This window comes from Ochotona princeps, chromosome 32 (assembly GCF_030435755.1).
Source record: "Ochotona princeps isolate mOchPri1 chromosome 32, mOchPri1.hap1, whole genome shotgun sequence".
NCBI classification, from domain to species: Eukaryota; Metazoa; Chordata; class Mammalia; order Lagomorpha; family Ochotonidae; genus Ochotona; species Ochotona princeps.
This window is the reverse complement of record NC_080863.1, coordinates 8964280-8987745: the sequence shown is the minus strand read 5'-3', so window position 1 is coordinate 8987745 and position 23466 is coordinate 8964280. Positions and strand designations below refer to the sequence as shown.

Below are 23466 nucleotides of genomic sequence, written 5' to 3'. Positions count from 1 at the left end.
GATTTATTTCTTTGAAAGGTGGGGGATTATTGAATGCAAAGTGAGCTCTTTTCATCTGATTTACTCCCCAAACAGCTGCAACGGGCAGAGCGAGGCCAGAGGGGAGCCAGGAGCCAGGAGCCCAAGCTTGGGCCATCGTTGCTGTTCTCCCAGGCATATCGAGCAGCTGGGACTGGAACATGCAGCATCGTAACCCACTGTGCCACAATGTTGTCTCCGAACCCAGTGACTCTTACTTTTAGCTAAACATAAGTATTTCATGGGAAACTTGAGGTAAAACTGAGACTAGCCCAGGGAATTCAGAAGCTCTGGTGTATATAAAAAGAAACAAACCCAACTCTCACGCGAGACAAACACAAAGGACTAGGCATTCGAAATCGAGAAATTCTGGCCCTCCATGCTATCTTCATGGGACATTAAAAGAAGTTCAAAGACTTGCATTGTCTTGGAATTCCAAGGTCTTGGCTAGCTGGTGGCAGAACCTGGAGGAAAACCATCATCTCCACTAACGTACCCACTGAACCAGTGAAGGGGAACTCAGTGCCCATTAACCGGGCAGAGCAAAGTCTGATGCTTCCAGCATATTCTCTCTCCCTCTCGGTTTCCTTCCAAACAGTGTAGGATTCAGGCCCTTGGGAAAGTTCCAGACGCCCCCCCAGAGCAGGTTAAAAAAAAAAGTCCCTGAGTATCTTTGACCTTCTCTCTGTTTCGCTCGTTCCCAGAGGAGCCTCTACTCACCCAGACCCAAGGAGTGGTCGCCGAAGGGCGGGCAAGGTCCCAGGATGCCCAAAGGAAGCTCCCCTGCTCATTGAAGCCACGACCAATGGCGCTGAGGGCAGGACAGGTGAGAGCTGGTTCCTCAGCCCCTGCTATGGGGAAGGAAGAAAAGTTAACCTGGTGCTTAAAGTCAGGAGAAACTCCACACCCAAAGTGTTTCCTTACTCCGCGTTTGTTGCTAACGCTGACCCAGTGCCTTCTAAGGACTCGGCTGTTCTCACAGCTTTATCACACGTGCAGCCCCGCATCGCCATGCATCAGCGTGCACACACGGACACGTCTGCTTTCTCAACACCGACTGCGTGTGCACGCCATGGGCAGACCGAGACCCACCACTGAACCTGGGAACAAAATGAGAATGTGGGAGACTAGTAGGTCCGCGTTCCACCTGGGAGCAAACCCCCTCCACAACAGCACTGGGGGAGTAGCAAGAGAAATACACACACACCGGACAGACTCATGACAGAGTTAATCTCGCTCAGTTCAATCTGTCTATAGTCTTCCTCGAACGCTACACTCATCGTCTGCCATTCACAAAACGGGTAAGCAAGAGGCTAGGTTAGAAATAAAATGACCCGTGCCCACCTGGTTGCTGGACTTCCTGCAGCTTGCCGCATATTTTTCTATCATCCATCCACCCACTTTCTGTTCCATTCTAAAGCCAGGGCTTCCAGACTACAGCAAGTCTCCTTTAAAAGGCAGACAGCATTTTGAATGTGTGTACATTCTTTGAGTGGGTCGGGGGTGGTGGTGGGGAGGGTGGAATCAAGAGATAAAGTCTGTAATATTCATTGGATTTTGAAAAAGACCTGGGCTGGTGCCATGACATAGCAAGCTCAGCCTCCTCCGGTACTGCTGGAATCTCACATGGACACCTGCTGGAGTCCCGGCTGCTCCACTTCCAATTCAGCTCCTAGGGATGGCCCAGGAGAGCAGCGTAGGACGGCCCAAGGCCGTGTGCCCTGCACCTGCATGGGAGACTTGGAAGAAGCTCCTGGCTCCTAGTTTTGGTCACTATGGCCATCTGGAGAGTTAACCAGTGGATGGAACTCTTTTTCTTTGCTTTTTCATGGACCAGGCAGCACACACCTGAACTTTATAAATCACACTACCGTGGCTGTTAATTAGAAATCCCACCACCGTCTATCCTCTTCAGCTGCTGGCAAAGTACCTACACAGAAGAGATGCCCCAATACCAGGTGCACTTAGTCAATTCTTTTGGGTATCACTGATGAATTAATGAGGAGCCTGTAATTCTGTATAGTTTCAGGGTAGTTAAAGAGAGAGAGAGAGAGAGAGAGAGGGCGTGACGCAGAAACGCTACGAAACAGGACTGGGGCTTCGGGTGTTACCTAATAGCTCACAAAGCTTTCCAGCAGCTCTCTGCAAGATATCAGCCAGAACTACACCTAGGAATTTTCGCCCCCAAAGCATACTGCTAACACACGCCAGCTGACTTCTCTCTCTGCCGCCGCTCGTCTGGGATTCGCAATCCGCCCTGCCCATTCTCAATAGGGCTTACACCCCCATCCTTAAAGACAAATTCCCCTGTATCCACACTTGGGGTCAGCCCCCACCTGCCGTGTGGTCATGCCTGTACAGCCCACCACAATGACTCACCTATTCAGAGGAGAAAAACTGGGGATTTTTTTTCTTTTAAAAAACGCGCCTTCAGCTAGTTGCCATTCTTGTTCATGAAATTCTCCATAAACTTAAAAAAATAACTCCCGGACCCCCAAGCGCTATGAGACCATAGGTGCGTCAGGGCGCACCTGACTGCGGAGCCTTCAGAGGCCGGTGGACCCTGGCAGTTTTCCTCCCTGGGCGGGCTTTTTTCCTCTCGCACAGCGGACTGAGGGTCCTGGCCCGAGGCTCGCGAGTCCAGCCCGCTCGGAGCGCGGAGCAGGTGCAGCGAGGCCGCCGGGAAGCAGCCGGCCCAGCAGCGATCAGCCCGGCAAGGGGCAGCCAACGCCAAAGGGCAGGGCGCGCGAGGAGGGAACCGGAGGAGACGGCGCTGCCCGGGAAGGCGGAGGCCACCGTGCGCGCCCACAGCCCGGCGCCGAGGGCGCACGCCAGGTGCCAGCCTGGCGCTCTCCTCGTGGCCCACGGGACCTACACCCAGACCCGAGACACCAAATCCCGGGCAGCCAGCAGGCCGGCCCGCCCCTCCCCAGCGCCCCGACCCCGCGGCCGCCCTGCGCACTCACCGGCCCGCGCTGCCCGGGCGGAGCCGCCGCGCCTGGACGCCGTGCCGCTCGGTCCGCGCGCGGCTCTCGGCTCGGAGGAGCCCGCACCTGGCCAGGGAACCCGAGCGCACGGGCCGGCGGACGGGCCACGCCCCCAGCCTGGCCACGCCCTCAGCGCATGACCACGCCCCCGCCCGCCCCCAGGACGGCCCGATCAGGCCCCGCCCCGGCCCCGGCCCCGCCCCCTTGCATAGTCCCGCCGTGCTTCGCGCCGCCCTTTCTCGCCTCACCGGGCTTGACCACGCCCCTTCTCGCCTCGCCCCATCTTTCCTATGCTAGTCCCGCCCCTCCCACCTGTCCTTCATGCTCCCTCCTCTCCCCCTGGCCTGACCCCGCCCCTCCCACCTGGCCCCGCTCACCTGTCCTTCCTGGCCCCGCCCCTCCAGCACCTGCGGGATCCTGACCTTCGGGCCGGGCTGGTCCCTTACCTGGGCAGAGGTCGCTCCGAGCACACACCTGAGCTGTCTAGGCTGTGCTTGGCAGTGAGCGAGGCTCGGGCATCCTGGTCGCCCAGGAATTCCTCGAGTTCGTCTTCGTGTAGCTCAGACTCTCCCGCCCCTCGCCCCAACATAACCGACTGTTCAAGTGGAAAATGATTTTTTTTTTAAATTGCAAAGGCAGATGTACAAAGAGAAAAATCCTCCGTCTCAAGGATTCACTCCCCAAGTAACCACAATGGCCAGAGCTGAGCCAATCCGAAGTCAGGAGCCTGGAGCCTCTTCTGGGTCCCCCACACAGGTGCAGGATCCCAAGGCTTTGGGCCATCCTCTACTGCTTTCCCAGGCCACAAGCAGGGAGCTGGATGGAAGCAGGACTGCCAGTGCCCATATGGGATGCTGGTGCGTGCAAGGCGAGGACTTTAGCCACTAGGGTACTGCGCTGGGCCCACGGTGTTTCACTTTATAGTTTCCCAAATAATGTATCCTAGTGTGGTAACAGCCATTTAAAGGATGTTTCTCGATATATCTATTTTGCACAGTGATGCACTTACAGCTGGAATTGTAAATTGCTCATCGGTGAGATTATGGGTTAATATCTTCCTCTTCCGTTAAATTACAGATTTCCTTAGGGGAGACACTGTATTTTCTTTTGTTGTTCACCCTGTACTGCTAGTGTCTTCCCAGTCTTAGGACATGGTATCTCTTTCCATTTATTGATTATTTGGTTATTTATTTAATGACACAGTTCCACAGGCTCCGGGATTTCTCCTCTCCCTTCCTCAAATCCCAACCGCACCACAGATTTCCCCTATATTATTACAATTAGTATAGTCCTTCAAAAACAACCGTATAAGTCCATCCTTCTGCTACTTAAATGTATCCTGACATTGTGGGTATGGACAATGGCATAGAATCCAGCATCCTATTGTCGAAAGATCTATTTGTTTCATTGGAAGTCTGTCTTTGGTTTGGGAGTAGTGATGTATACTGTCTTCTGTCTCTACATCTTGATATGATAGTTTCTATTACACAGTTCCTCTCGATGAGTATTGTACATGCATGCTTCCCTGTATATAGGCTTATCTTGTATTTTCCATGAAGGTTTCCTTATGTCAGAGAGAACACATGATACTTTTCCTTTTGGGATTGGTTTATTTCACTGAGCACAACAGTCTCTAGTTGGAACAATTTTGTTTCCAACGGTAGAATGTCATTCTTTTTAATGGCTAAGTAGTATTCCATACAGTAGATACACCGCAGTTTCTTTATCTAATCCTCTTTTGTGTTCATCTGGGTTGTTTCTAGGTCTTTGCTATTGTAGACTGTGCTGCTGTAAATATAGGATTACAAGTAACTTTCTCCTATGCAGATTTCATTTCCTTTGGTTGTGTTCCTACAAGTGGGTTAGCTGGGTCATATAGTAGATTAATTTTCTTTCTTTTTTTTTTTCATTTTATTCACATATGTGTTTTTTTTGGTAGATTAATTTTCAGTTCTCTTAGCACTCTCCATACTGACTTCCATAGTGGTCGTACAAGCCTACACTCCCACCACCAGTGAAGGAAGGTACCTTTCTCCCCATATCCAGGCCAGTAGGTGTTGTTAGTAGAGTTCTGAATGTAGGCCAATCTCACTAGAGTTAGATACAACTTCAATGTGGTTTTTATTTGTATTTCCCTGACAGCTAGGGAGCCTGAGCATTTTTTAAATATAGGAAATATTATCTCTTAACTCATCTTTCAGGTCCCCCATGCACATTTCTGAGTGTTATCAGTAGAAAATAGCTCTGTTGGGGCAGGTAGTGTAGCCCAACTTCCCTTTGCAGCACCAACCAGCATCCCCTATCAGAAGGGCTGGGTCAAGTCCTGGCTCCTCCGCTTCCAATCCAGCTTCCTGCTAATGTGCCATAGCAGATGGCAGTCCTGGGTCCCGGCCACCCACAGGGGACTCCCAGATGGAGTTCCTGGCTTCTGTGTGGTGTAGCTCTGGCTGTTGTGTGGTCATTTGCGGGAATGAACCAGTGGATAGAAGATCTCTTTGTCTCCCTCTGTCTTAGATGCTCTACTTAAAAAAAAAATCTTGACGGTAAAACTGACAGTGTAGCATCATAATTGCTATTACCGATGATTAAACACAAATGAGCTATCTGTGTTTGACATTTTCTTTTCCCCAGCTGACCAGGCTTGTGACATAAAACCCAATTAAAAATGAAGACGAGTGAATCTAAAATGGCTTTTGGACATGAATTTTATTTAAGCATGGGTTTTTTGCTTGGTTCACCCTAAGGTGTAACCTTTCTGTTATGCTAACACAGAGTTCAGGGCTACGGGGCCATTGTCATGTTGCTGGTGTTGGTACAACATCCTCAGAAGGTATGAACATGACCCACAGGGGGACAATCCACGAAGAGAACACGATGAGAAAACATCCACCGCTTTACAAGTCACTCTGTTACCACGGACACGAAATGGCAGTTACTGTTAGTAGATCAGCCACAGAATACTTTACGGATCTTCCATGAAGCACACGGGTACTCCTTTGTGGGAGGAAAGGGGTCTCCACCCAAGGTCATGAAGGAGGAACTATGTCAAGAGCAAGCATTTTTCTTATCCACAAAACAACGCTAAGCCAACATCCATGTTAAGGAGTATATTAAAGGCGATGCAGTGTCCTGATGGCCATCTTCCTGAAGAGATCTCCCCTTGAGTTTTGTGCAGAATCTAAGTAGATCAAAATCCAGCAGCAAAATATCGCAACCTAGCAAGTCACAGGTTACACCGTAGGAGAGCATACATAAAGGACGAACAATGATAATTTAATCATATAAAACATGATACAGAGCTGAAATACAGTCCACTTAAATAGCTTTGTGACCAAGAATGTTAAATACTGTGCTAAATGCCACTTTTAAAACAAAAAATTCTTAAATTTTTTTTGTGCTTAAACTTTTTTTTTTCCTGTTAAACTATTTCTTATTCTCAAAACTGCCACTGTAACTGATATTACAACAGATCACGATTTTCCACGGACACAATCAACATGAAGACATGTAGTGATGAGCAAATAAGTCACTTGTCATTAGTTCACAGTGTGGGAAAGTGGTGGACACTTGTTCCAGGGAAGGGATGTCGGTGAGTTCTTCACGGACAGTTCCTGATATCAGATGCAGTGAGAGGTTTCAAAGGATGGAAAGCAACACATCACATGTCAGAAGGAAAAAAAAAATAGACTTTTTTGATTCTTCATGGGTATCGTCTAAGTGACCTTCGTCTTCTGTTGTAGAAGTGCCTGAGCCCATGTTGGCGTGAAAAATTCATCATGTAATTTTGTTTGCGAGTGCTGTTAAAATCAAGAGGGAGACAGGCGGGGGGAGGGGGAGGAAGAGAGGACAACATGTAAGTCCTACCAGTGAAACAGCCTTCCTAAGTCCCGAGGGACCCTGACACGCAGGTGCTGATTTGCAGGGTCAGAGGGCCAGAGTGACACCGATTCCAGCGTCAGAGCCCCAAGGGCCCACTCCTAGATTTACTTCCTGTCTTGGGAGCGAGCTCTCGGCCACAAAAGATGGCCAGAATCTCCTGTCTAAAACTCTTCTGTATTTTTAATTTAATTCTTGGACTTGTTCTGAAGACATTTAGTTGGATGGATCTCATTGGAGCAAGTGTTTGCTATACGCATTACCTATGAATCTTTAACAAGCAAGAAAGACCCACCCCCCTTTTTTTCCAAAAGCAAATATTTCCATTCAAAGCTCAAAAAGAAAAAAACCTTCCTGTGTATGAATCAGCTTGACCTTCCTAATTTATAGAGTCTTGGGTTGAGAGCGTGAGAACGTGAGATTTTCTGATTGTTGAGTTCCACTGCCTTGCTCAAACACTAAGCAGCCGGGGTAGGCTCTTCAAATAAGGCCTCATGAAAGGAACACTCCACTGAAGAGAGGCCGTAAAATGCTAATAAATGGCTAACTGTATGTGTGTATGTATTCCCTCATGTATGTACACACATGTCACATGGGAAGTAGATAAGAAAAATACTGCAAATGGATTTCGGGAACCCACGGGAAACTGCATGATACCGGTAGCATTTTGGAATGGCAAATACAATTGTAAAAGGAGCATGATCCAGCAAGCCCCTGAGAAGAGTCATCCCCTTCACACTCTAACTGTGTGATAACTGAGTTTCTGGCATAGCTGGCCTGAAAGCCTGCCCTCCCTTGTTTCATGGACACACAGACTATGCAGAAATGGGAGATAATGTCATGTGATGTGATCACACCATCAAGGAACAGATGATAGGAACTTGACTCAGGGGAAGGGAAGGAGAGGATAATTTTGCCCTGGACAGCCCAAGCTTCTGTGTTATCAGCCATCAAGGTGTAGATTTTGCTGCTTTTGGAAGTTTATTACTCTAGGTATCAAACGGAGGCAGCAAATACTAGCACTTGTGAAATATGGAAAACTGAGACATGAGCACTTACTAGCTGTCTGAGCGTTAGTAATGAAAATTTATATGAATCATATCCCCCTGAAGACATCGAGGAGAAAGAAAAAAATAAAACCCCAAACTCCAGGTGTGTTTACTTTTACTATTCTCTCTACTCATTCCCCTCTTGTGACAGTATGACTTCAGTGGATCAGTTTTGACGTCATAGTTTGAAGGATGAAACCCATCGACCTGGTGTTTATCATCTGCCTTAGGTTCTAACAGTTGCCTATGATAAGCTGAGTTACCAAAAGGGACGATGCTCTAAAGTACCTAAGCAATGAAGTGCTGGGAGAAATGGCCATTCACAAGATCTGGGGACTGGCCCTTGCTATCTTCCAGCCAGCAAGTCGGGTCTCCTTGCAGCCCCTCCCCGAATGTTCACACTGGCTTCCTTGTCTCAGTTCTCTCCCCTTATGAAAAAAATTCAATTGAAAAGAAGCAATGAAACACCAAGAAAGTATAATTGAAGGCATCCATGTGTGTGTATGGTGTCTTCCTAGGCAACTGATCCTGCACCTCCTTTTCAGTAGCTTTCCTCAAATGCTGGCTGCATGGTGCCCAAAAATCCCGTTATTATCCACTTGTCTATGGAGAACTTCTACGCCCATCTGAGTAGGTTGTTTCAAGTCTTGTCCATGTCTAATCCCACCCTGTTCCCCAGGCCCTTTCACTTCACTGCGGTGCCTGTAGCTCTAGTCTTTGCTCCCGGCCTCACTACTTAATTCTTGGCATCATCACTTTCTACATTTCTACTTGTTGAGAATGTTTAGTTCCTCTGGAAGCCTCTCTCTCTCCCTTCCATTTTCCTCTCTCTCTGTTTTGTTCCTTTCCTGCGTTGAATGGTGTTTATCTGTCTTCCTAGCTTACGGCCCCATGACTAAACTTCCAGTTGGCATCAAAGCCTTGCGTGACCTCCCCCCAACCACACACCACAACACTGGGCCTCCTGCTTGACCCACTGGTGGTCAAGGCTTGTTTGGTGACTTACTGATTGGATTCCTGATGTAAATCATGACTCTTTAACTATAAGGAATAATTGCAAAGTTAAAGCCACAAAATTGATTCTCCTGAAAACATGTTGAAAGATATAAGGCACTCAAAGAGAATGTAAAATAAATCTTCTGCATTAAACAAGACAACACTCTGTATATTTAGTTATCTCAACACAAACTAGGTTGACAAGTAAGTTACCCCAACAAATGGGAACTAAAGAATGTCTCAATTGAACCAAAGTTTATTTGTAAGTTTAGTGACTTTAAAGCAACTTGAGGTGGGAGAGGAGCAGTTGTAGCAGGTTTGTAGATCTTTAGCATCGTGTAAACTCTTCCACAGTGGAAGCTTATCATTAAACTGGAGCACATTTTCATTGACTAAATACTGCTTAATTTGGAGTAAATTTATGTTTCAGGATCACAGCTTTGTATCCCAAGAATGTTGAAAAGAACAGGATAATGCATTTCATTCTATTGCCTATAGTTTAGTCATATTCAATATTGCACATTAAATATACTTTCAAAGCATCCTTGCAACTAACGTGAAATATAAATATTTCTGGAGTCGGGTAGGTTAAAATCCAGTGGAGTGAGCTTGTCTAGCTCATAAACTGTTCAAAGTTAATACTACAAGTGCTGTCTCTCAGTTTACTAAACTGACATGGTTACTAAAAGGCCACTGTACTTCAAAAATGTCTTACCATTGTAGACTTTGGGAGAATTCTAAACAAATTGAAATATTACACATCAAAAAGCATTACACATTTGCCTTTTCTGGTTGGTGCAGCTTTTCTGCAAGTCTGTTTATGGTGCATGCAGACACACAACCCTTTCTGTGTACAAACGTCATATATGTTATAAGAGATGCAGGGAGCTTTAAAGATTCACTTCTTCACTCCAAATTACAGGAAAAAGCGTGTGTGTGTGTGTTTTTTAAGATTACAAGTTCAATGAGAGCAGGTAATCTTTATCCACCCCCAACATACATGATGCATCAACTTGCTTTGCCTACAGATAGAACTAGATCTATTAAAAAAATCTGCCATTTGAGCAAGCCAGGAGAAGAAATATCCATGGCTTCTTAAAAATGGTGATTTGAATTTTTATTACCACCGAGGAGAGCTTACGGACTTAGATAACCCAGGGAATTATAAATTCTTCCGCTTCTGCATTGGAAATATGGATACAGCAAGGTCTTTTGAACTGCTATTTTTCACTGCAGCCGCAGTCCTTGCTTATTTATTATTAAGATCAAAATTCATTTGATTTGTAGTAGATCCTAAAGGAAAGTGGAGAGATGGAAAACGGAGAGAAGTCATTTGAACTCACAGAAACTCAAGCACTTTAACTGACCAGCTATCCATTTGTGTCGTCAAGCCTTATGGCACCAGACATTATGATTGCTGTGGATGAAGAAATCAGGATATAGCAACCTGTGAGCCTTCTCTTTCAGAGAAAACCCCGGCAGGTGGAAGATGGGAAGCAGCCATACAAACAAATCACTGACCCCTGGCTTTGCAGCCCTTACATTTTCAGCCACGCTTGCTAGACAGAAAGGCAGGCACAGACACCTCCCACCCCAAAGATTGCACATCTCCTTTCTCTGCTACGCGGAGGTGGGGATGGTGTCTGATGAAGCATCTCCCAGGGGTGGGAGAGACCAAATATAAAACTCTAGCACCCCAGGGAGATGTCTTCACAAAGTTTACCCTCTTCTCCTCTTGCAAAGGCCTTAAGTGGTAAGGGTTGACTCTGACACTGAACCTCCTCTCCTCTCCCAATGTCTTTGACTTTAGTTTGGAATAGAATTAGTAAATTAAACAGCTTTGTGCCTCTCCGGCACAACAGGTCTCTTGCAAAGCACAGCGTTCCATCCGAGTTCCTTGATCTTTTGCGTACATTTCTATTTTTGCTTTCCTAACTTATAACCCTGGGAACACTTTGAGATTGGAAGGACAGAGGAAAACCTGAGCGGTGCCTGGCCCCCATTCGGGGAACGCCTGGCTTCTGCTGCCACGCCCAGCGCTGGGTACAGGAGATCTGCCTCAATTTGGCTAACCTTGAAGCTCCACCAGTACAGATGTTCATGATTCCCGTATATCCCAGTACCATTGTGTTTCCATTGATACATTTTCAGTTGCAAAAGGCTCTTCTACAAAACTTCTCAGTGAGTTGGGGGGACATGGATGAAACTATTAGCAAACAGTTCCCGGGATGGAAGGACGACTTACCTTACTCTAGTGGAAAACCAATGTCAGCAAATAATGAAATATAACACAAGTTAAAAAATGCCTTTCAACGCATGCAGCACTCTGATTAGTCATAAAAGTCTGACCAGGTTTAGACGCAATATAGGATTTTTCATCTCTTTTGAAAATAAAAAGTAAAGAAGTTATTTCTTATTTTTCTACACCCATTAGATACATATGTTTAACTTTTCTTATGTAATGCAACATGCAATATTTGCTCATAACCGTATGTCAAGGTACATGTAGCCATAATTCTACATTTGGCATAAATGTTGCATAGAAGTATAAAATTACTAGCTAGTAGTTGATAACTACTATTGATTTTATTATTTGATATTTCAATTATTTATGCTTTAGGAAATACTAATTCTCCATTATAAGAAAGCACAGGCTTTATAAAATACAGAAGTCTTCTCCATGAGCTAACACAGTCAAATTTAGTAAAGATTAGATATGCTTTGCAACAAATGTAATCGGCTCATCTCCATAAATCATTTGTGCCAAAAAAGTGACAGTATTTAGATAATGAAGAGCATGAGGGGATGGTCACGATGGGACTCATTAAAATCTGATAAATGCACTTATGATCATAGTTAGCAACAAACCGTTTCTCAATCCTCAGTAAATGTGCTCATAATTCACTTTTTAAAGAATCAATTTGCAAACGCTAACTTTTTACTGAGAGATTCGCTTTCAAGGGACACATGCAGAAATCAGCCCATTTTGTATACACACAACAGGGTGTGACTGAGACACATACGCGGGAGATGTGATGTGTAAATGAGACGCGGAGTTGGGTGAGGCCGGTTCTTAGCAGAGAAGCGCGAGTGCCCAGCAGAGAAAAGTTGAAGGCCCCGGATTCTCTTGCCTAAGAAAGGCCCACCAGCATGGATCTTGTGAGGGATCTGCCCAAATGTATTCACAAACATGTACGGGAAAATAGGTACTCTGAGCTAGAAGACGGATTCAGAGGAATGCAGTTTCTGGCTTGTCAGGGGTCGTGTTCTGGCTACATCATTCGGACGTTATGGAATGAGGGTTTTCCGTAAGCTAGTGAGGCTGGGAGAATCGGCTGTCAGTTCAGCTCATCCGTTACAAGGTAGATTAGCAGGGGCTAACCATCAGCAAGTGCTTTTCTTGGGCAGGTTTGACTGGAAAAATATGAGAGCGGGGGACATTATACTCTCAAACAAGGGAGAGGCATGACTTGCTCAGTGACATGCTCCAAGGGTGGTTTTTAAGCTTTCTGGCGCGCAGCCTGTCTTTCTGTATATCCATATTTATGAAGTTTAAATCCTTCCGCATGTGGTAGCTTAGATTGAAACTATTAGATTAAAAACATGTTATGTGTCTTTTTCAGTTGGGATACACTCCTCAAACATGGAAATGTTTTCGAAAGTGCTAGATTCCTATTTGTCAAGCTCGTATGGGCAGTGCAGAGGTTAAACCCGGTGTGAGATACCATCATAACCAGTTTTCTTTCTTTTTTTTTTTCCCCCTAGGGGTTTTTAGCATGTGTCCTTGGCGCACATGCGCAGAAGCGAAACTGTAGTAATAAAGCTCAATTGAGGCCAGTCCTCACTTAGGAAGGAAAACACACAATTCGTACATGATACGCATGTCCCCAACCATCAGTTGCAAAAGCATTAATGTGACTCTTGCTGTCGCTCAAGTCCAGACTGGCTCTCTACAAGTGCCTCCATCTGTTCCTGCACTCGAGGGGTTATCGCAATTACTTCATTTGATTGGATGTTCTGATACAAAAAATGTAGCTGAAAATTAGTCCCATGAATAGGACTCTATGGGAATATCCTCTCTCTAAACCTATGAACACCCTTTACAGCAAAGTTATAATGCGTAATATTTTGTGAATCATGCCAGAATGCCGCCGGGCTTCTTTGTGCCTCATAAAGAGGAAAGGCGCTACAAATTATATCTTGCTTTTCTGACTTTCTGGGAAATTTTTCTTTAGTCTAAGCTTATCGAATGAATGAGTTAGTTATTTTAGAGCCATCAGATGCATATTAACTAATGGATGCCTTAAAATCTTTTGTGATTCTTATGGGAAAGAGGGCTTTACTCAAACGTGGCACAGAAATGTTAAATTCTACAAATAGAGTAAAACATCAAAAATATTGTGCAAAAAATAAATTCCTTACTATTTTTAAATAACTCACCTACTGAGCTCACTTTTGTGAAGTATTTTTTCCTTTCAAATAGGAAGGAAAAATCAATGAACTCCTACACCTTTTACAAATAAGTGAAATGCCATTTAAGACACAGCATTTGCTTTTAAAATTACATGTAAATGTTAAGCGTAAGCGGCTTCAAGGAGCTTGCAGAAAAATGGAACTAAGTGATATGCAGATTTTTCACGAACATTTTGAAGTCCCCTGTATACGGTGACTGATGTGTAAAGATATAATTTCTAAATCTTTCACTGAAATAAGATTCGGGATACAATTTCAATCATACAACCCTAGGCAGGTGCGATGATGTTCTTCTCTTGCGGAAAAACATTCAGTGTCCTGAGAATTCAAGGCAAGTATAGAGGTGGAAGGCAGAAGGTGCCTGGGAAGTACTACATTCCTCCAAGTGTCAAAGTTCTGGCCACTGAATAAAAATAAAATCCTTCTGTCTACTCATGGGCAATATTAACGTTCGGTCGTCTTTTACGGAGTGATAGTTTTAAAGGTTCGTGGGACTTGGTAATGCTTTGTCATGAGAGCAGGAAGCCCCATTCATACAAACTGTCTTGTCAGGAGACTCAGTTGACCTCTGCAACATCTTCTACCACCTTCCTACATGGATTTGCCTGTGAGAGCCCAAGTTGCTCTATGCTCCTGGAGAGAATGCAATCTGAGGAAATTGGTATTTTCAATAGAATATCAGCCTCATAGTTCAATTCAAGTGAGGCTGGACTGTTCCTTTCACCTTCAACTTTGGCTTGGGGAGGCAGAGCCCAGCAAGTCGTCCAAAAGCAGCAGAGCGCACAGTGGGGGCTTGTGTAGGACCAGGTTGCTCTTGAACTTGGGGATTGATATGGATGCCATGCAAGCAGGTGCCTCAGTGAGAACTAAGACGAGGGCTAGCTCAAGACGGGAAGAATCAGCTCATGGCCATGATCGGAAAAAAACAAAACAAAACAAAACAAAACAACCCAAAACAAAGCTGGTAGTTTTCCTACCAATTCATCACTTATATTTGCTTTCAAAAATGACTGAAATCAGCCGCAGGACTGATTTCGCTTGGGTTTTGGTAAACAGAATGAACATTAGAACCTATCTACCGAGAAGATTCGCCTCTCCTTGCCAACCACTTGGAGCCATCAGTCCGAACCCGTCGAGACATAAGCATTCCAGTTCTACAGGAACTAGATTGTTAGAGAAAAAGCAAGTCATCTCTCTGTGAGGGAACAGTTCACCCGGCCAGCTGAGAGTGGCGACTGCCTTATGGCATCACATGGGAGGACAGGGACGCACCTCTTCTTTGTTAAGTGCTGGGAAGCTGGGTAGGGGGCACTCTGAGACCACAGACTCTTTTTCCACCACCCCAGTTGCAACCACACCATTAAAGCAGGATGCCACTGGCTCCTGCGGCTAAGATGGGTGTTTGTAATGGGGCACAGTGGCCCAGTACGTGAGTCAGTACAGATTCTTTCTCCTTAAGGACATCATTCCATTGTACAAGGCACCCCAGATCTGGCACAATACATGGTCTCTCATTTACCTGGGTACCTCTGCTCTATCCAGTTGGTGTTCATCCTTACACAGACGTTCTACTTCCTAAGGTCCATGACATTGGTCTCAGGGTTTTTGTTCCCCATTGGTTGGGCTACAGCTAGAAGTAGCACAAGAGGGTAAGCCAAAGTGGTCCTGCCAGGGCTTCTCCTCGGGAACAGCTCACTCTGCATTAAGGAGCCTGCCAGATCAGAGACACCACCCCCCTGGCAACCCCTTCTGAATGGACACGGGATGGCGTGTATCAGATACTCACAGGACGACCTCCACGTGGTCCAAAGCCCACTGATCATGACCTGTTCCATTGTGGCGTGGTTGCCACCAGCGCAACAAAACTCCTTTCATTCGCGCCTCCCTGGGTTACAGGGCAGAAGGAAAAAGGGGTTAAAGAGTGGGAAGTTGAATTTTCTGGCATGTGACTTGTAGATATCAAATATCATCCTAGGCTCATCCAAGTTACTGAGACTCTGGCCATGGGATTCAGATTTGTGTAGGTCCTAGCACCTCCTAAGCAGCACTGACTTTTATGGGCCACTCATGGACTTGCAATACTTCTCCATCCCTCCCCTTCCTCCACGAGTTCCTGGAAGAGCAATACCTTTGGTCAGCAAGCACGAAGGGCTTTCTGAGTGACAGGTACAGTACTAGACAGTGGATACTCAGTGCAGATCCAAACGGACCCAGCTCTCACCCAGTTCAATATCCAACTAACAGGCAGCAGAGAACTAAAGAACACGTGCTCCTTTCCAAAAGGACCAGAGATACTGGTTAAAGGAAAGAGAATGTGCAGAAAGTTCCTTCACATTCTATCATTCTCCATTGCCTCTTGTCCTTAAGGGCTCCTGGCTTTCATTTCTGCCTCTTTTCCTGACAGAAATCAGATCTGGAGCCTGGCAGCCAGGCTGGGTTTTGCCACCATCAAATTCACCTCGCATCCTCCTCCTACTGTGCGATTGCTAGGGCCTGAGCCCCAGCCTCAGCCTTTGCCTCGGCAGGTACTCACAGGGGCACGTTGTAAGACACTCGCTGGGCTTGCGTGAAGTCCTTTGGCTGGTGCTGGGCGATGACGTGCCAGGTGATGCCATTGTTGACGCTGTACTGCAGGAGTACAGCTTTGTCCACAGCGTGGGGGCTGCTCAGGTCACTGTTACAGCTGTCCGTCTGTGACGTGCTCCCAATTTGTAAAACAAACATGATTTTACTGAAAGACACAGAGGGAATCATCTTTAGACACAAGCCAGGACTTATTTGAGGGGTTCTGCCTTCTTATTCCTTGAGTCTATCATCTCCAAGTTCATCATAGAGTGAAATGAGTAACACCATACTAACATACAATTTATTTGTTTTGTCTTTCCCACTACACATGTAAAGAACAACATCTAATGCCTGGCTTTCTAGACACAGGAAACAATTCTGCTCTGCAAAGGTATGCCATCTTTCCACCATGTTGGAAATCGTGCCTCCAAACACCAGCTAGCCTTCAGAAGGGAGCCTGGACCAAGTGGGCTGCTGAAGACACAGAGAGGACAACGACGGAATTTGTGCTATTTTTTTTTCAAAGAACTCCAAGCAGAATAGCGATCGCAGGAGGAGAAATTGTCCCATCTACTCAAGAAGAAGTAGCTTGTCAATGAGAGCGGAGAAAAAGTGACTTGGAGCCTATAAGCTCATCTGTCCTGCCAACGCAAAGGCGTGTCACAGGCATCCTTACTCTCAGGAGACATAGCTTGTAGGAAATGTATCCTTCTAGGAGCTTTCCTGGGATCAAGTGTGGCCCCATTAGAGAGCAGGTGGTGAAAGAAAGAGTTAGACTCAAAACTGAAATATACAGAAATTAATTTAAAATGAAGTCATTGGTACAACATGGTAGGCGACTGCTAAGTTGGGTCCTAACAGCAGTTGTCCATGGTGTCAGGCTGGCTCTGGATTGAGTATATCGTTTTTGTGGGTATAAACAATGAGAACGGGTAGATACAACTTTTAGTATCTCCTTGGTTTTCATACAGGGATTGGCTTTATTGCATTTTTATTGCTTTTCATATTAGGAGTCCCAAATTTCTGCCTCTGTTGATACATTACTACTATTTTTTACACTGAAATGCTTCAAATAAATGTCTATATTCTCATTAACCAAACATCTCCTCAGGTATCCTCACAGCTTCTGAATACTTCTCCATAGTCAGGGAATCTTTTCTTTTTCATGATATGGTTCTATAGGCACACACATTTCCCCTTCCACTGGGCTTGTGGACAAGTCCATATTTGGACATAGCACAGGGGTTTGGTTACCTTGCGCGGGTGAGATCTAGAGGTTTGGTTGCAGCTTGCCTAACTTGACAGCCGTTAAAATACAGAGAGTCCCCATGGGCGTAGGGTGCCAGCTGCCCGCAGCCACTTCCTATGGAGCCACCCTGGATGGTTTCCCAGTTGGCCTCTGTGACTCTTGCTGACTCGAAGTTATCTTTAATGGAGCTGGGAAGGTCGTGAGTGAATACAGAGCAGTCGTCCCCTGCAGGGAAAGGAAGAATCTTGGAAATGACGTGGGACAAGCAGAATCATCAAGGATGAAGAGCGGGTGTTCAACCTCAGATCTGAGCCAGTGTCCTTACTCCAAGAATGGCAAAACACCAAGTAGGTCTAGACTCTCAGAAGTCAGTGTTTCTCTTCTGTTTTAGCAATTATTGGTTGACCTTGTCAACAAGATCCATTATCTTTGACTCAATGTTTACTAAAATAAGTATGTACTAACCTATCTGTTGCTAGCATAAATTCATTATTTCAATTCCACAGCATTTGGCCAAACCTTTCGGTTCACCAGTGAAAGGTTCTAATGGGGAGCTGTCCCTGTGGCAGGAGAGGGCAACTGAATTTCTTTTTCCCGAGCACGATTCTGTAGCAGACACAAGTCATCTCTGTTCTCTTCCCATCGCAGGACTTGTGGGTTCTGTCGAGTAGTCTGTACAGAGGTCCTTACCGCTGGACTTCGGAGCCAAGCAGATATATGTAGCACTTCTTTTTTTTTAATTTCTAATTTTCTTTTCAATACTGTTTATATGATTGAGAGGGATGCATGCCCGTGTGGGTCTCTGATTAGGGTGGGGAGAGTCGGGTACGGACAAAGGTGGATGGGACAAATGTTTCAATTTTTTTTTTCTCCTGTGTCTGCAGGGGAGGTAGGGGAGGGAGCTACTCCTTGCTGTTAAGCCACATCAGCCCCTGGGGATGGGGGACGGTCATTTGGTGATGCCTTAGAGACCCTGATGTGGGGAAGAGTGTTCCAAGTGTGTTACCTGAGCCCTTCTAAAACAAGCAATAATGCAGCTAGGATATCCATAGAATGGGGAAGAGACTGGAAGAGTCTCCCAAGGACCATGGCCAAAATACTAAACATTCAAGTGATTCACCCCATTATGACTGTTTCCATTTTCCTCCATGGGAACAATTTATCTTTTCTAAATGTCCATCATGCTTCAAAGTCAAAAAGTTGTAGTTGTATTGGATCAGGGCAGGGAGAAAATTCTGGAATTCTAGGGCTCCTGGTGAGGCATCTGGCACATTCATTTTGCCTCAAATTAAAATTCTGCAGGTGAGACACACAGACAGATCCAGCTAGGCAAGGGGGGGCAATGGTAACCGGGGAGAAAGGAGATGGCTAAGAAATTTCCAGCGATGTACAGAAGCCCACGGGAATCATATCCACTCACGGATATGATTTCCGGATGGACGCAAGGAAAACAGCACCCATCAGGAAACCTGAATAGAGCCGACTCCAGAATTCAAGGGGGCGATTTCTTCCTTGGAAGCCTGGGGGACAGGCTGAATGATTCTGTTCCTCTTTAGGTAAAACAGCTGTAGGGCTGACAGCAATGAACAGCCTGAGTACTGATCTTTCATTCTGACATTTGCTTGCTGAGTGAATCCAGACACTCTCCAGGAGCCCCAGTTGCTTCACCTTACACAAAGGGAATGATTATATAAACCATTTTCATTACGGGGTTGCCATAAATACTAAAGGCCTCCCTCTCTCAAATATATAACAAATAAATGCTCTCAGACACATAGCAAAAAAACTAGGTTCCAGAGACAAATTTCTGTGTCATAATGGAGTGTAGACATGCTGCATGGAGGAGAACCTCAGGACCCTCTGCCCAGGATTCAGACCTTGGAAATTAGCATCACAGATGCAGACGGCTCCCGTGGTGCAGTAGCCGTGCCCACTGCACAGCTTGGGGCAGGCCTCTCCAATGTACACGTGGTCAATCGCCCAGCTCTGCTTCTCAGCTTCTTCTCCCTTCTGAATCCAGCGGAACTGGGTGGCACTGAAAGACCCGCAGACACAGTAGAAGGCAATTAGTGGGCTGGCATTACCCAGGGCTGGGTCTCTGGGAAGTGGAGGGGACACTGCATGCACCCAGGGAAGGGCTCGCCAAGCTTCTCCCTACAGCACCTGGCTGGCAGGGCTGAGTGAAGTGGTATCCCTCAGACTCTTGGGGCATATCTCAAAATAGCACTCTGGAAGTTTATACGTTCCCTGGAAAACCAGTCAGTTTTTCCATTCTATTCATAATAAACCCGTGTTCATTTTTTCCTGTGGGGAGCGAGGTACATCATTTTCCAAATCTTCACATAAAATGAATGCTGCAGTAGAAAGATTTTGCACCCCATCATGCAGTTTGACTTAACACAAACCCCGACAGCCCAGGTGGTGTTGGTATCTGGAGATGGAAGTGCAGCCTTGGAGTCCATGTGAGGTGTAGCGGGTAAAGTTGCTGACTGTGACAATGGCATCCTGTGTGGGCACCTGTTTGAATCTCGGCTGCTCTACTTCCAATCCAACTCCCTACTAATGTGCTGAGAAAGCAGAGGAGGACGGCCCAAGTACTTGGGTCGCTGGGACATCCATACGAAAGATCCAGAAGAAGCTCTTGGCTATAGACAAGCCTGTATCTGGCCACTGTGGCCATTTGGGGAGTGAACCAGTGGACTGAAGACCCATCTATCTCTGTTTCTCCATCTGTTTCTTTAAACTATACCGTTCAAATAAAATAAACGGATCTTTCAAAAAAAGGCAGACTTTGGGAACGCTAAGGCAGGACTGGCAGCAATTCCAGTTTTTGCATGGGGTCTGTCATTCAGGGCCCATGACCAACCTTGTCATATACCATGGTCTTAGGCAGATGAATGACAAATCAGGGACAAAAACATGCTCTTATTTATTCTTTCTTCTTGGGACATACAAGTTGCTACTTCGGGGGCAGGAAGAGCAGAGAGGAGACGCAGAAGGCACTGGGGAGGTGCCAACAACGAATCGTATAGTTTATTTTTGGTTCACAGCATGCACTCTTCGGGGGACCTTCCTAGGGCACACACCTGGAGGAGACGTGGTCAGGCAGCTGGATGGTGATTCTCTTCCAACTGGAGCTGTTGACCGCATTGTAGATGGTGGCTTCATGGAACTGGAACGGGGAGCAGCCGATGCTGTTGGAGGAGGAAGGCAGGCACTGGGTCTGGACGAGCTGCCAGGAATCGGATCTGCAGAAACCAACAGTTCTGTTCAGACAAGCCTTAAAGAACCAGGTCATCTGTAGGTCTAGGTCAAGGTCAAGGTCACACCTTGGGGTCATCTTAGGATATTTCAAGGGGATCTCCTGTTTCTGATGCATCTTTGTAATTGCCGATCAGGAAAATAACTTCATGTAAGAACATACTCTGGTTTCTTAGTGGCACTCATGGTAAAAACAGAACAACTTGGAGGACAACTGTGTGTCCACTCAAACTTAACTCGACAGAATTGATTTCATAGGAGGCGAGGGAAAGCATGGCTCTCAGGGCCCTGGTATGGTAAGCCATACTATGTGAGACTTTGAGTCGCCATTGCTACTGTACGTTAGAGGAGATGACTTCAGCTTACGCACGTTCAGATTATTCAATGATTAAAATCTTCTCAGGGTTGGCTGAGACAGAGGAGCACAAATAACAGACACAGGTTCTGAAGACAAACGCAGCATTTTTACTAAATATTACAGAAAGCTGCTCAAATGCTGCCTGATCAGAAAATGCAGTTGTCATGCTTTGAAGGGAAAACTTTGATGACTTTCTGTGCGATCAGTATACAGATGAAACCTGAGCGGCAAGACATCTGATCTTCTACTTACAAGATGGGTTGTTTGTCTATCAACAGTGGCTTTCAAAGGAGACAACTATTTGAGTAACGAGAAAGTAGGAGAAGCTATCGTGCAAACCTTGCGTCCTTAGTGTACTCCAACATTACGGAATGGAGGTCACCGCAGGAAGTGGCTTCGCATCCCACCACAATCTGAAACAGACGGTGCACAGGCCAGATCAGAGGACGCCTCATTGCACTACCTCGAACTCTGCCCTCAGGATGAGTCTGACAGGTAAGCAAGGGGGACTCGAGGAGTTTTACAGTGTAGCCATGCACCTGTCTGTCAGAGACATGCAATTTTGTATGGAGTTGAGAATTAAGATTTTAAGAGGTACTATTTCTGCAACATATTGTAACATACCATTACTGTAACATCAATTGGAAGTCTGGGTGAGAGACATTAGTCAAATTGGAAGTAACACAGGTATAATTTCTGGAAATGAATTAAAAATATCAAAGTGTCTTTATTGATACTTTTTCTTGATACTACTGTACCATTGCATTTATTTGGAATTAGAAGAGCAGTTTTAAAATTCTTTTATATTCATTCTTAGTATTTTCCTAATTTGCATATGTATAAAGGACTTCCCTAGAATACACAATTAAATGACGCAAGAGTGCTACAAAAATTCTGGTGTTTGAAATTGAAATCCTAATTACTGGCTTAGCAAACAAGCCCTGTTTCAGTGCTGATATTAGAGAAAGTTGATGTTAAAAATTTCAGGCCATATACCCATGAATAAAACAACTTGGAATTCTGAGAGAGAAAGAGAGAGGTAGAGAGAGAGGGATGTGGAGAGGGAGGAGAGGAGAGAGAGAGAGAGAGAGAGAGAGAGAGAAGTATATTCCAATACATTGAGAACTACAGAATATACAAATAAAGTATCGTAGAGCCTGGCATGACAGTTCAGGGGCTAAATTCTCGCCATGTACATGCCAGGATCCCACATGGGTGCAGGTTTGTATCCCAGCTGCTCCACTTCCCATCAGCTCCCTCTTTGTGGCCTGGGAAAGTAGTCGAAGATGACCCAAAGACTTGGGTCAAGGTCAACCTCAGGAGCTGTGAATGCAGTTCAACAACCGAGCCATTACAACTGCGTCCCAGGGTCTCCTTTAGCAGGAGGAGCTGGAGGCAGGAGACTCCAGCTGCTCAAGCATGGCACTGAACATCTTAACCACGAGCTCCGACACCTGCCTCTGAGAGCTGATACTGGATTAAAAAGGATTAGGACAAAAGTCACCAAGCAGGCTGCATATGAGATGCCCCTGAAGGATGACAAAGAGTCTGATTGGGGGAGACAGGATCAAGATGAGTGGAAGGAAGCGAGAAAAGAGAAGCTGGAAAACACCACACTGGAGGTCACGTCCGCAAGGTCGGTCAGATTTGGGATTTCAGGATTTAAGGTGTTTGGCCTTAAATGCAGAAATGCTGAAAAACCAAGAGAGGTTTATAAGCAGCTGATGAAATGATCGGAACTTAGTAAAGATTGATTTTTTTTTTTGGATAGCTCTTTTTGGAGTTGGAATTCCTGAATTCCTTTTTTTTTTTTTTAAAGTTAAACATTTACTTTGTTTTTATTTAAAAGGTAGAGTTACAGAGAGAAGGCGAGACCGAGTGGGAGAGATCTTCCATCCAGTGGTTCACTCCCCAAATGGCTGCAATGTCTGCAGCTGAGCTGAACTAATCTGAAGCCAGGAACTTCTGGTTCTCCCACGTGCATGCAGGGCCCCAAGGACTTGGGCCATCTTCTGCTGCTTTCCCAGTCCATATGCACGGAGATGGTTTGGAAGTGGAGTAGCCAGGACGTGAACTGGCACCCAGATGGAAGGCTTAGCTCACTATGTCACAGCACCAGACCCAATCTGATTTGATGTTAAAGATAGCAAAGAATGGGAAAACGCTGAGAATAAAAAGAGCATCTAGGGCCCGGCGGCGTGGCCTAGCGGCTTAAGTCCTCTGCTTGAACTCCCCGGGATCCCATATGGGCGCCGGTTCTAATCCCGGCAGCTCCACTTCCCATCCAGCTCCCTGCTTGTGGCTTGGGAAAGTAGTCGAGGACGGCCCAATGCATTGGGACCCTGCACCCGCGTGGGAGACCCGGAAGAGGTTCCAGGTTCCCGGCTTCGGATTGGCGCGCACTGGCCGTTGCGGCTCACATGGGGAGTGAATCATCGGACGGAAGATCTTCCTCTCTGTCTCTCCTCCTCTCTGTATATCTGACTTTGTAATAAAATAAATAAATCTTTAAAAAATCTTTATAAAAAAAAGAGCATCTTATGGACAAATGATCTAATAAGGACCAGAATACAGGTGAAAACAGAGGAGAGCCAGCAGGTACTAGGAACATGGGAAAACAGAATTAAAAACGGT

The 23466-nt window shown here is 45.8% G+C and overlaps 2 protein-coding genes across 2 annotated transcripts in view; both read right to left on the bottom strand.

Moving 5' to 3' along the window:
• The window catches only part of SLC26A5 (solute carrier family 26 member 5), a 40344-nt gene extending 39489 nt beyond the window's left edge, over window positions 1-855 (bottom strand). The window contains exon 1 of the mRNA XM_012928771.2: window positions 739-855. The gene's annotated coding sequence lies outside the window, so the exon portion shown is untranslated. The remainder of the gene's footprint in view (window positions 1-738) is intronic.
• Window positions 856-6394: 5539 nt separating this feature from the next.
• RELN (reelin) overlaps window positions 6395-23466 on the bottom strand; it is a 384643-nt gene continuing 367571 nt past the window's right edge. Inside the window, exons 58-64 of the mRNA XM_058657530.1 lie at window positions 21172-21245; window positions 20300-20461; window positions 19091-19248; window positions 17219-17438; window positions 15933-16130; window positions 15186-15284; window positions 6395-6802 (exon numbers count right to left, since the gene is read on the bottom strand). Coding sequence (XP_058513513.1) covers window positions 6706-6802; window positions 15186-15284; window positions 15933-16130; window positions 17219-17438; window positions 19091-19248; window positions 20300-20461; window positions 21172-21245 — 1008 coding nt within the window. The 3' untranslated portion in view covers window positions 6395-6705. The remainder of the gene's footprint in view (window positions 6803-15185; window positions 15285-15932; window positions 16131-17218; window positions 17439-19090; window positions 19249-20299; window positions 20462-21171; window positions 21246-23466) is intronic.